This window comes from Mustela erminea, chromosome 4 (genome assembly GCF_009829155.1).
Source record: "Mustela erminea isolate mMusErm1 chromosome 4, mMusErm1.Pri, whole genome shotgun sequence".
In the NCBI taxonomy this organism is placed as follows: Eukaryota; Metazoa; Chordata; class Mammalia; order Carnivora; family Mustelidae; genus Mustela; species Mustela erminea.
In genome coordinates, this window is record NC_045617.1 from 112,549,754 (window position 1) to 112,562,515 (window position 12,762).

Sequence of the window (12,762 nt, forward strand, 5' to 3'; positions counted from 1 at the left end):
ACTATTACTAACTTCCTGTTTTATTTCTTGAGATGATTTTAATAATTTTAAATGTTTCATTTTTGAAATGCTAGATTATGCTTGGTGGTAAAGAAAGAAGGTTTATTATTTTGACACTATCATTCTAGTTCAGTGTCCAAGGCCTTCCGTAAGCTTCATCTTTAGTCTTGTCAGCTTTTAGAATATAGGCTTTGCCTCTCAATTTATTGGTGATGGCATTGGGCTTAAATGTACATTATCATGGAATAAATGCAATACCGTGATATTTTTAGTTTGTGGGGTGTTTTTGTTTGTTTGTTTGTTTTCTAAATATTGAGTCTTGGGCACCTGGGTGGCTTCGTCGGTGGAGGGACTGCCTTCAGCTCTGATCCTGGAGTCCTGGAATCGAGTCCTCCTTTGGGCTCCTTGTTCATTGGGTGTAGGGGGGCTGCCTCTCTCCCTCCTCCCTCTGCTGCTCCCCTTCCTTGTGCTCTCTCTCAAGTAAATGAATAAAATCTTTTAAAACTTTAAAATAAAAAAATATCAAGTCTTTCTTTATTTTAGAGGGCTGCATTAATTTAGATGGTTTTTTAGAGGTTTTTTCCAAACCCTCATAATGGCACTATATAAGGAAAGTTTTTTTTTTTTAGCGCCTCAAGGCTCCATTTCTTAGATATTATAATTCATCTAAGACTAGGAAAATAAATGCTTTATTTCTGTCATTTTACACAAAGATCTGTAAAAATAATTTTAAGTGTAAATGAATTAATTTTTAGTTATTAGAAGGTCACAGAAATTGAATAGAAAATTAATATCTTTTATGGATATTTAAGTTCTGAAAGATTAAATATTATTCTGGCTAGAATTTCAAGATTTCCTACTATATAGTTTGTTGCTTTAGTGTATCTGTCCTTGAATTTTCTCTTTAATGGATTTCAAAATAAAAGTAATGAGGTTAATTTCTTCAGTTTACTTTTACGAACAGAGTATCATCTCAATTCAATCTTTGTAGCTCTACTAATGTATATAAGGTAGTACTTGGATTACTATGAATATATAAAAGAGTGATCTCTAAAATTATCTCTCCCACACATCAGTGTGTTTGTGATACTGCCTCACCTCAGCAAGATTTGAAGTTGAAGAGATACAAGGTAGCTTTTAAAGTGATCAACTCTTAATTTTTTAATTTGTGAGACAACCTATAAAATGCCAACTCTAAGAGTAATTCATGTCTGAGTTGTTGAAATCCATCTCGAATAGCCACTTGTTTTTGGAGTAGTTTGTAAGGTTTATGCCATAGATGTTCTTCACTCATATGGGATAATCCACTGTAAGGAGCAAAGTTGCAGACTATATTCAGAGCAGTGTTTCTCAACCTGTGATGATGGTAAGAAATACAGATTATTTTATGATCCAGCCCGCATATGCTCACATGTGTGCACAAATATGCAAAACAATTCATGAATACTTACCTTTACTTTGTACAGTACATTGTATTCTATTCCATTTTTTTAATGCGAAAAAAATTCATTTTTTAATGCGAAAAAAAAATTCTAAGTGTTACCCAAAAATCAGATTTCAAAACTGAGTAGTAGGCCATGTCTGCTGTTTGATAAACTATGTTTAGGATATGTCCCTTATTCTTACCTTTAAGTTTTTCTTTACCTTGCACCACTGTACACATGTTCTATATTATATAGTTTTCTGTAGAGATGGTTGATAAACACCTATTTAAACTATGATGCAGTTGCAATCTAAAGAAGAAGAGAAACTCTGGGAACCCATATAGATGTGTGGCATCTGGAAGGAAAGATATTTTCTGGACTGCTGTTGTTCTGAGCATGGGAGTCCGGATTACCAGAGGAGCTTTTATTTGTTTGATTTGGCTTTTTCTTCCCTTTGCAAACAATGGGTAATTTTATACTTAGAAATATTTTAACCCACTGAGCCACCCAGGCGCCCCTTATACTTAGAAATATTTTAAAAGGTAGTTCTAATTTAATGGGAAAATAACTCATAAACCAGAATTTGAATTTTTACAAAGAAGTCATTTTGTCCTGAGGAGATTTCAGATTATTATAATGCAGAAAGTAAATAGGAAGGAATTCCTTACAAGTTTATTCCATGCTTCTTTTGCAGGAAAAAAGTTTCAGTAAAATATATCAAGAAAGAGTTTTAAATTGAGGGACAGAAAATAAGCTTTAGTTACTCTTCCCTATTTAGCAGTGGTATCTGAGCCTGAGTTAATTTGCAAAGTGAATGAGTTTGGTCCAATTATATAAGTTTATTTTCAACTTTAAGGCTTTCTGATTTTAAGTTAAATCTGGAATTCGATTTTTAAATGCCTACTAGGCATAAGACACTTACATCTTAACATTTAGAATGTTAGAGACAAGGGTATGAGTTAAGATCAATGAAGACCTGTTTGAGGAAGCTGCTAGAATCCTGCTCAGTTGTTATTTGAAGTTTGTGTGCTTTGTGTCCACTGAATTCTCAGATTCTTTTGGAGAGTTGAGTGCTTATGCACTCAATACAGACTGTCCAGGAAAAAGGAAGGAGGGAAGTTCTAGTGTTTTAAGTATTTAGTTGGAATTGACCCCATGGTTACTATAGATTGTGCTTTCTTTGAAATTATTTTGCTATAACCAAAGTAAGTCTTACCTCTTTTGGGGGTGAAAAATAAAAGAAAATGTGAAATAGATTATGTTAAACTTCTGAGAATTATTTATTGTTATAGGCTGATAATTCTGTATTTGAGAAGGTTATTAAAGAATTAATATCTGTGATGGTAGATTAATTAAATAAATAATATAATAAGTAATTTTGAGGGAGATAGTTGTGAGTAAAAAATTAAGAGTAAATAGTAAAAAGTTAAGAGTAAATACGTGTTCTTAGAAATTATGTGTCTGTATAGCTAACAGAAATGTACTTCTATAACAACGAAGTTACTAACTTTTTAGATAGTTGTAGAAGAAATGATCTTATAGTAATAGTTTGAGAAATGAATGTGAGTGAATGAATGTTTTATTTTCTTGGTCTAAGAGAAGTAGGCTATATATTTTATGGAATACTATTCAGCTGTAAAATAGAATGAAATATTACCATTTGTGATAACTTGGATGCTCCTGGAGGGCATTATGCCAAGAGTAATAAGTCAGGTAAGTCAGACAGAGAAAAGCAAGAGTAATAAGTCAGATAAGTCAGAGAAAAGCAACTGCCATATGATCTTACTTACACATAGAGTAAAACAAACAAACAAACAGAAAACTTCCAAACAAACAAAAACAAATTTAAAAAAACAACTTCAGGGTTACAGAGAGCAGATGGGTGTTGCCAGAGGCAGGGGTGGGGTGGGAGGAGGGCTAATGGGTGAAGGGGGATTAAAAGGTACAAACTTCCAGTTATAAAATGAATAATCCTAGGGGTGTAATGTACAGCATAGTAACTATAGTTAATAATACTGTCTTGTATATTTAAAATTTGCTAAGACAAGCCTTAAAAGTTTTCACCATTAGAAGAAAAATTCCATTACTATGTGTGGTGATGTTAACTGTATTTACTGTGTGGTGATGATTTTACAATGTATACAAATACAGAATCATTATGCCTTGCATGTGAAGCTAATATAATGTTTTATGCCAATTATATCTACATAAAAAAGTGAAAAGAGAGGTAGACTTTTGAGTTGATGATCAGTGGATCATCCTGTCCTACAGAACATTTCTGTTTAAGTGAGAAAAAGTTTAGAATGTATAACTGTGACTTGGGTTTCTTAGAACTAGAAGAACATTATATTTAAAAATGTAACTGATCATGTAGACTCAGGAGGAAAACCTGTCAGGTAACATTTCATCAACATCTACTTGGTGCAAAGGTGGCTTCCAGGTCAGCAGTGGATGAGGGAAGTAATGGCATGCTCCTAAAGGTTCGAAGGCCTCTCTGGCCTCCAGTTAACAGAGCATGTTAACAGTAGCTAGCAAATAATATGAAATGGAGTTCTTTTAAGAAGTGTAATTTCATATGAAGGATTTAGATGATTAAAAACAATTGCATTAAGTGTGTATATTTACCTTTTTGGGACTCTGATATGTAAGGGTTATCATTTCAAGTTCAGTGATTATGCTTACTCGTTTTTTATAAAGTAATAAATTCCTTGGGCTTCATTACACTGTGCTTCATACACTTCATTACACTCCATCAAAATATGTGTAATTAATTGGGGCTTAAAATGCTTGTTCAATTTATTTAAGAAAAATTAATTAATCTGATTCTTTCCTTTAAAGCTGCAGAAGAAAGAAGATCAGCAGTTGGAGCCCAAAAAAAGTACCAGCCCTAAAAAAGCTGCAGAACCCACTGTTGATCTTTTAGGACTAGGTAAGTAACAAAAAATACAAGTTGCCTTAAGAGTTATAAAAAAATTAAAATCTGTACTTGAAATGAATATAATGGCTTTGTCATCAGTATGCCAAAAGATACTTGTTAACTGAATTTGAAAATGGTATGATTAGTGTGCTCAGTTCCCACAAAAAGGGAAGTCTTTAATAAGGGAGCTGGTGTCTGCCAGCACTGTCTCCACTCAAATATAAGTAATGACTTCCTTAGGGAAAAGAAGAGATATCAAAGTAATCTTCAGAGGCCTAGTAGACTGACACTTCAACATTTAAAATTAAGAGTAGATTTCTTTTTCTCTTCTCTCCATCCCACCCTCTTACCCCACTTCTCTTTCTTTAGTTTTGTTGGGAGGATTCCCTTAGCAAAATAATTATGGGGTAGACTTATTGAAATTTGTGCTGGTTTAAAACAAAATTTAATTTTTGTTAAGTGAAGCAATGTGCGTTACACTTAGGTCTAGTGGCTAAATTCATTTCATTTATTTGGTGACAATAGGAAGTGCTCATTTTAATTTAATGTATTTATTCTTAAGGCTGACAGATATATGTTGTCTGCTTGGTAAATAAACAAGCTTCCATTCAAGGAGTATTTATATGTGCTTATCTACAAATACTGTCAGCTCTTTTCATATCTTTCTTCTCTTCCTATAAAAATAGCTTTAAATAAAAGGTTATTTTTTTGATAATATTTGAGCCTTTAGTAATTAATATAAATGGTTTTTTATTGTTGTTTGTTTGTTTTTAGTTTGGAGAAGGATTAACAGGAAAAAAATGAAAGATACTTAAAGTTGAACTTCATTTACTGCTTTTCTAAAAATTGATATTTATTCTTATTGATTATATTGTTTTCTGTTTTAAGAATTATAGTTGATCTTTTTATTCATTTCTTAGGTAACTGGTGAATCATGGAAATATATCGCTGTAGATAAAAATTTTCTGTGGTGGTGAAAATAAATATATGTAACTGTATAAGTTAAAATAAATATATATAACAGTAATTTTGAAAATAGGGCTTTAGTCCAGGGGCTCTGAAATAATTATGTTGAATTCTAGTTCATATAATTTCTTTATTTTATTTTCTATAAATGACAGAAAAGAAAAAAAGACTTAATACCAAAATCTTACTAAAACTATATGAATGTTTATCTAAGTGTCTGGTTTATTACTTTATAACTTAGAAGTATATAATATAAACGAGACCTCTTATCCTACAGATTCATTCACTGATTTAACAAATACTGATTAAGTGTCTACCATGTTTCTAGGTGCCATTGTAGGCACTAGGGAAGTAGCTGTGAAAGGAAACAGATACCAAAGTACCTGACCTTTTGGAGCTTTCATTCTATCTGGGGAAACAGTAAATAACACTTCAGGTATATTATGGGTCATACATAGTAGGTGCTGTATGTAAAGTAAAGTAAAGTAGTTGTAATTTTAAGTTGGGTGGCCAGGGCATGGAAGGTACTCACTGAGTATTGCTGGAGCAAAGACCTGAAGAAGTTGTGGTTATCTGGATGTGTGGGGCAGAACATTCTAACCAGAGAGAATAGCAAGTGCAAAGGCTCTGCAGTAGCTGCTTACTTGATGTGTGCAAGAACCAGCAAGGATGACTATGTAGCCAGAGTGGAATGATCTCTGGGAAGGGTCCTGACAGAGTAGGGGAGTGTGCCAGTTGAGGAGAGAGGCAGGTAGATTGAATAGGACTATGGCTTTTACTCTGAGTGTCCTGGAAATACAGTGGAGAGATTTGAGCAAAAATGTACATGAACTGACTTTCATTTTTAAAGAATTATTGTAGCTACTCTGTTAAGAATAAATTGTAGCAGAGCAAGGCTGGAAGCAGGGAGACCCAGAAGGAAACTGTTAGAATAATTCAGGTAAGAGATGACAGTGGCTTAGAGTCCGTGGTGTCTTTGGAGGTTAAAAGAAGTCATCAGGTTCTGGATATATTTTGAAGGTGGAACCAATAGGATTTGCTGACCAACTGAAATTTAGAATGTTTACCTTTGCCTGTAGAACAGGCAAATCTGCTGGTTAAGAACATGAAAATTGCTCTAACAATGTCTTAACTAGCCAGTGGGATCTAGTAAACCAGTGGGGTGGCTGGCCTTAAATACTAAGCTCTTGCTGCCGCAATGTTGTGTAGTAATAACCACCAGAGCTCAGCAGCTTACATCAGTATACATCTCTTGTTCTTACTCTCCTCTGTGGTCAGCCGGGGCATCTCTGCCAGAACTTTTGATGTGTTTCCTACTTTTCAAATGATTGCTGGGGGCTGCTTACCAACTGTTGCACTGTCGCATAGAGTGTCTCCATTTTTCAAGATCCTATAAGTGTTTCCCTGTCCTCTGCCACCCACCATCAAAGCCAGTACCACAGATTTTAGGATTTGGTGATGGCAGCACCCCTCTTCTGGTATCACTTTCTGTGATAGCTGCCCGTGTTACACAGTTTTGGAGCAAACAACTCTAAAATCTCCTTGGCTTGTAGCAGTTAACATTTTCTCTCACTCACAGTCTCTGGGTTTCCTGACACAGCTTTCTTTTTGAAAGTGGGAGAGCTTTGGGGAACAGTGTATTTAGGGGAGAACCAAGGTTCATTTAGGATAGGAAAGTGAAGAGAATATTTGAAGATAAGGATATGTAGGGGATTTTGCTGGTGACTACCAGTTTTAGATCATATACTGGGAGAGTTCCAAAAATGGCAGGGATAGGAGCTAATATCAGAAAGAGGGTTATTTTGCTGATGAAGTTTTAGCAGCAGGGATTGGGGGTTATCTTACCTAGAGTACGTACAACTCTTCACTCTTGCTGGTTTATCAACATCTTAAGTTGTTTTTAAAAATCTTTTCAGACTTTTTTTTAAAGCTCTACAAAGCATGACATTTAATGAGTTTCTGAAAGTCCACGAGACCACAGAGAATCAGAGGAGCCTTCCAGCTCAAAACAAACAGTGATCCTAAATCAGAATTGATTATTGTCCTCTAATCTTAGAAATCTTATCCACTTTGGGCAGCAGTTTGTTTGTTTTTCTGTTTCCCAAAGTAAGCACTTTCCCCTAAGTGGGCTCTGGTTTTCCCCTGTAAATTGAAACATGGTACAGTGTAAGGAGTGGGGGCCCTGAAGTATGATTTATAGTCATGCAAAGATGACAGTATATCCCCATGTGACTAAGACTGGAACAGGCGTTAACTTAAAGTGTTTGCAGAAAATACAGAGAAAACCCTCACCATTAGTTTAGTTACATGACCACGGAGGGTCTGTGAATCCTAAAGTTTTACTGTTTGTATTTGGGATCACTTTTTTTTTTTAAGATTTTATTTATTTATTTGACAGATTACAAGTAGGCAGAGAGGCAGGCAGAAAGAAAGGAGGAAGCAGGCTCCCCGTGAAGCAGAGAGCCCAATGTGGGGCTTGATCCCAGGACCCTGGGATCATGACCCGAGCCAAAGGCAGAGGCTTTAAACCACTGAGCAACCCAGGCTCCCCTAGGATCACTTTTAATCTCATAATGGGATAACCATTAAGATAATTTTTAGTAATTTGATCTTCCCTTTAAATGGCACTTTGGTGAGTCCATGGTCTTTTTTTTCAACTTACTGACTCAAGCTTAACCTATTTTCTTCAGCTCACCTTTCCTGATCTACTCCCCATCCCAACACCCCATCAAACATAAAACACTCTCCGTATGCTTTTTAGCAAGGGTCCGCAAGATTTTTATGGAAAAGGCCAAATACTTTGGCTTTGTAAGGTGCATGGTATCTGCAACTACTTAACTCTCCCATTGTAATAGCACATACGTAAGCAATTGAGCATGGCTGTGTTCGCAAGATATTTGTAAAAAGGCAGTGGACTATAGTTTGCTGACATCTGCCTTACATTCCCAATTTACCTATAAGAACTGCTTCATATTTAGGTATTAATTAGAGTCTGAAGCCTGTAAATATGTGACTTATTCAGTGTTTTGCTCTCTAATGCCGGAAGTGGGGGCAGATACTTGGTTATTACCTGTCCTCTAATCTTAGAAATAACCCAATGTCTTAGGTGTTCCTCTTCACTAAGGGCCAGACTGAAAATTCCTGAATCAGACTCCAGACTCAGATACATCTTGACTTGACTGTATACCTGCTGTTAGAAGATAATTAAAATCAGTTTCTAGGGCATGGTTAAGGGGTGGTCTTCATGGTCCCTACTTGTGTAGTTATTCTGGCACTGGGCATTATGCTGTTACACTAGTCTCCATTTTGTTGTTGTTATTGTTGTTGATTGTTGCTTAGTTTTTACATGATAAAAACTGACAGCTTAGCAGTTGGTTAGGATAACCCTCCCAGACTAATACTTTCATCTAGTAGTGCTATTTGCTTTTTCTTTTCTTTTTCTCTTTCTTTCTTTTTTTTTTTTTTTTTAACGTTTTTTAGTAGAAAACCCCATTTGAGAATTGCTTCAGGGCTGAGCAAATGCTTTAAGCATAAGACTTGAGAAGAATCATAAATTGCTCATGTTAAACGTGACCTTACAGGTTTCAGTTCAATATGTCACCAAAGGTAGAAAGCCCTCCTGCGGGGTTTCTGTCTGTGGTTGTCCATTCACTGCAAGAACACCACAGCGTAACCTAGCTTCTTGCCAGGAGGCTTGACCGGCAGTCCTGCCAGGCACAGAGGGGTGTGTGTGGCTGGGGTGGACTGCAGAAAGTGTATGAGAGGATTATATCCTCAGTGCCCTAAAAGGCATTGTACAAAGAATGGATATGATCTTGGTAATGAAAATCTAGCTCAGGGTATATTCAAGTGCTTAAATAATCATTTTTATGCTTACTCACTTTAATCTAGGGAAATTTCTGCCTAAACATTTCTTAAGTTCCTAAGTTTCATTTTAAATTATTTTAAATACTGAACTCTACAGAGGAAAGTAGGTAGAAAGGTTCCTTCAGTTTTTTCTCAAAGGAGCATACAGCTTTAGGCAAGTTTTCAAGTTTTCTCATTGTTTGTGTTTCAGAAAATAAAAAGCTTTAACTTAACATCAGGACATAGTTCAAATGAGTTGACATGCTAGTTAAATGTAGTTACAAGTATATAACCTACTTAATTTTCTAGTAACATACATTCCAGTTTTCTCTGATGAGAGAAATGAATACATTACCTTTTTTTTCTTTAGGTTTTTTTGTTTTTAAAAGATTTTTTGGACAGAAACAAACTTAAGGGATGAAACCCCCAAAGAAAGCATTTACTTAACTTTTAAAGCAGAAAATTCCTACAGGGAAACTTCTGTTTTTCAAAGTTCATAAGCTGTAGATGGAAACAAGTTTGCGAATGAGTGGACTAAATGCCAGACATAGCAGCAGTGGCCCTCGAAAACCACTGGCGTCCTGTTGCATTGCCCAGATCAGCAGGATGTTTGTGTAGTTAGATAGACACCCATTTTTCCAAGGAGAGGGGCAAAGAGAAGGAATACTGTAGCATAAGTGCCCTAAATAATTTTGTGGTCTGTTTTGTTTTTCCGATACAGTTTTAAACTTAGTGAAGAATTCATTGCTTCTTTGCCCTGGTGGCTTTCAAGAGATTATACCTACAATTATAATTCTTCAATTTGACTATCAGGTGTCGTGATGTTTTTTTGGAATGTATAATCTTGGGTGGAGACCGTTCAGCCTCTAGTACATGAACGCTGGTTCCATTCGCGAGATTGGAAAAATTTTCATGAAGGACTTGTTCCACTATATCTTCTAGACTTCTTTCTTTCTCCTCCCATTCAGGGATTCCAATAATTCTGACGTTGGAACACTTCATGGCATCATTTATTTCCCTGATTCTGTTTTCGTGGTTTCTAAGCTCTTTGTTCCAGGCTTCCTCCTGATCCTTTCTCTCTCTCTGTTTGTCCTCCAGATCACTAATTCTATCTTCTGTCTCAGTTACCCTAGCTTTGAGAGAGTTTAGATTAGATTGGAACTCATTGAGAGCATTGTGAACCTCCTCCCTGGTAGCTTTAAGCTCCGCCCTAACATTGTGAACATCCTGTATGGTCAGAAGAGTATGTTCAGTGAACTATTGTAAACTCTTATATTACCCTTTCAAAAAGGAGGAACTGGTTTTACTTCTGTATAAGCACACCTGTGGAGGAAAAAAATGCAGGTAGATGAATATTTTGCTGTTAGAGAACTGGCAATAGGCAGATCCTTGCAAGTGGTCCTGAGTCCATGCTGAGGAGAAGTGGCACAAGGCACAAGGGTGACCTTGTGCCATAAGAAAACAGCACTGAATTTAGAGGCAGTAACCTGTAGTTTATGTGGGCTCTAGTGATTTCATCTGGGGAATGGAAATAAGAACCCAGGGTTGATGGCCAAATCTAAATGAATAAATAAATGTGAGGCATACAGCACAGTAACTTGCACGCAAGCCTGTGCTGAGATTGTAGCCTGAATATTGGGTCAGAGGAGAGGAGTAGGAGATAGCTCAGGCCTTTGAAGGGATGTGCAGAAGAGGGAGTCAAATTATGCTGTATAACCTCCAGACTGTTGTCATACAGCATGGTCTTTGGGTAATAGAGGGTTTGTAGGTCCCTTAAAAGCACTGAGGAAATCTGGTGGCCTCAAATTGAGTCTGTCACCATGTATTTAAACATTTAGAAAGAAATTTGTTTTATACAATTTGGTTTTATATGTATGTATTTCTTGTCTTCTGAGGCTATAAAATGGTACAGAAATATACAGACACATATTTATTTATTTAAACAGTCAGTTCTACGACATTTACTCCATAAAGCACTTTTCAGACAGCAGCTCTAAATCGATGTGTGTGGATCTCCTGAAAGATGGACAACACTGCAGGGCTTGCTGCACAGCACTGTAGTCCCCACTCATAAAGGGGTCCCTTCCTCCAGAGCTGGCCTGAGTGTGGGGATGGGTAGCATGCATGGAGGGGCTCAAAAGAGAGAACAAATAGAATGAGAGGATTAAGGTCATCTTTTAAGGCCACTTCAGTCATTTTACTATAGTAGCCTAAATATTACATTTTTAGTTTATTGACTAAAAAATAAAAAAAAATAGCTCCATTTAACTCTCAGGCACCTATTTCTTTCTTTCTTTCTTTCTTTCTTTCTTTTTTTAAAAGCGTTTGAAAAGAATTTGAAGCTTGAAAATTTTAATATGCATTAAATGGACATTTGTGACTTGAATCTACGAAGTCACACACATGGTTTATTTCATTCCATAAAGCAATTCATGTGTTTTAATACAAAGAAATTCCAAATAACACTTTTATTAAGGAAAGAGCTTTAGATGGTTTTTTGTGTAGAAAATAAAAAGGGTTCTTTGAGTAACATGAAAATGTATAAAGCTTTAAGAAGTTTTGCCATGAAGGAGAACATTACTACATCTCATGGAAGCAGCCTTTTTTAATCAGTACAGTTTCCACTTAAACTCATTCCTTCTTAGGATGACGCCTCAGTAGTTACTGATGAAGAATTAGACTTGGCGGTGTTTGTTGTAGCAAGGGGGTACTCATGCTTAGTCAAAAACGGTAATGAAAAACATAACATCCACTTATCATATTCTTATCTGCCTTAAACTAGATTAGTAATACATAAAATCTCATGTTGCTCTTTGACATCTTTTATTATTTGTACAAATAGATTATGACCTGCTAATGCATCTGACACTCAAGTAAAGGAGGAATTCAATTAATATTTATTGAGTGCCATCAGAGTTCATGGAACTCTAGTAAATACCAGAAAATGGAGCTTTTGTATGTGTGTAGTAATATGAGTTAGGGATGAGATTGCAGTCTGGAAACTGGAGGATAGAGAATTATTGCTGAGGGAAGAGTAGGATTATGTAAGAGAATTGGTTGAGAGAATTCAGTTTGAAATATGGAACAATGCTAAAATTCCCAACTTAAATTTTATCTTCCTCAAATCAAAGGTTAATTTTCTTGCTGCTGCTGGTCAGAGGAGGACCAAAGAAGTTTTTTGTTTGTTTGTTTGTTTTGTTTTGTCCTGTGGAAATTTATTTCAAGTAAGATCTAATGTGTTTATTACTACTCAGATAACCAGTTACTCAGTAAACATGTCTCCTAGTGCCTTAGCACCATTGTAAAGCATCTTATGACTTAAAACCCATCTGCATCTATTGAGCAACAGCTCTGGAGTACTACCTGTCAGGTGTTGTGATAGCACGCTTGGAACAGATCTGTAGGTGAGCAGAGCAAGATGTGCCTCTGGCTCACAAGGTGTACCAGTTGGTGGAAGAGACTTACCTGTGTGTGACTAGTTGTGCATGGTGCTGTGGCAGCAGGGATCCACTGGCGTGTGGACAGAGAGACTCTGGAGGACATATTTCTGCTTTGGAGAGATAATTCCAGCCTCAATGTCACTGAACTGGAGTGAGGAAGCCCCAGGAT

The 12,762-nt window shown here is 36.1% G+C and overlaps 1 protein-coding gene across 6 annotated transcripts in view; it reads left to right on the forward strand.

The window, feature by feature from the left end:
• SMAP1 (small ArfGAP 1) overlaps positions 1-12,762 on the forward strand; it is a 173,465-nt gene that overhangs the window by 144,471 nt on the left and 16,232 nt on the right. For 4 of the 6 annotated variants that reach the window (XM_032340400.1, XM_032340402.1, XM_032340404.1 and 1 more), the window contains 2 exons: positions 1,077-1,130; positions 4,263-4,353. In XM_032340400.1, coding sequence (XP_032196291.1) covers positions 1,077-1,130; positions 4,263-4,353 — 145 coding nt within the window. The remainder of the gene's footprint in view (positions 1-1,076; positions 1,131-4,262; positions 4,354-12,762) is intronic. The other 2 variants (XM_032340401.1, XM_032340403.1) reach the window with 1 other exon arrangement.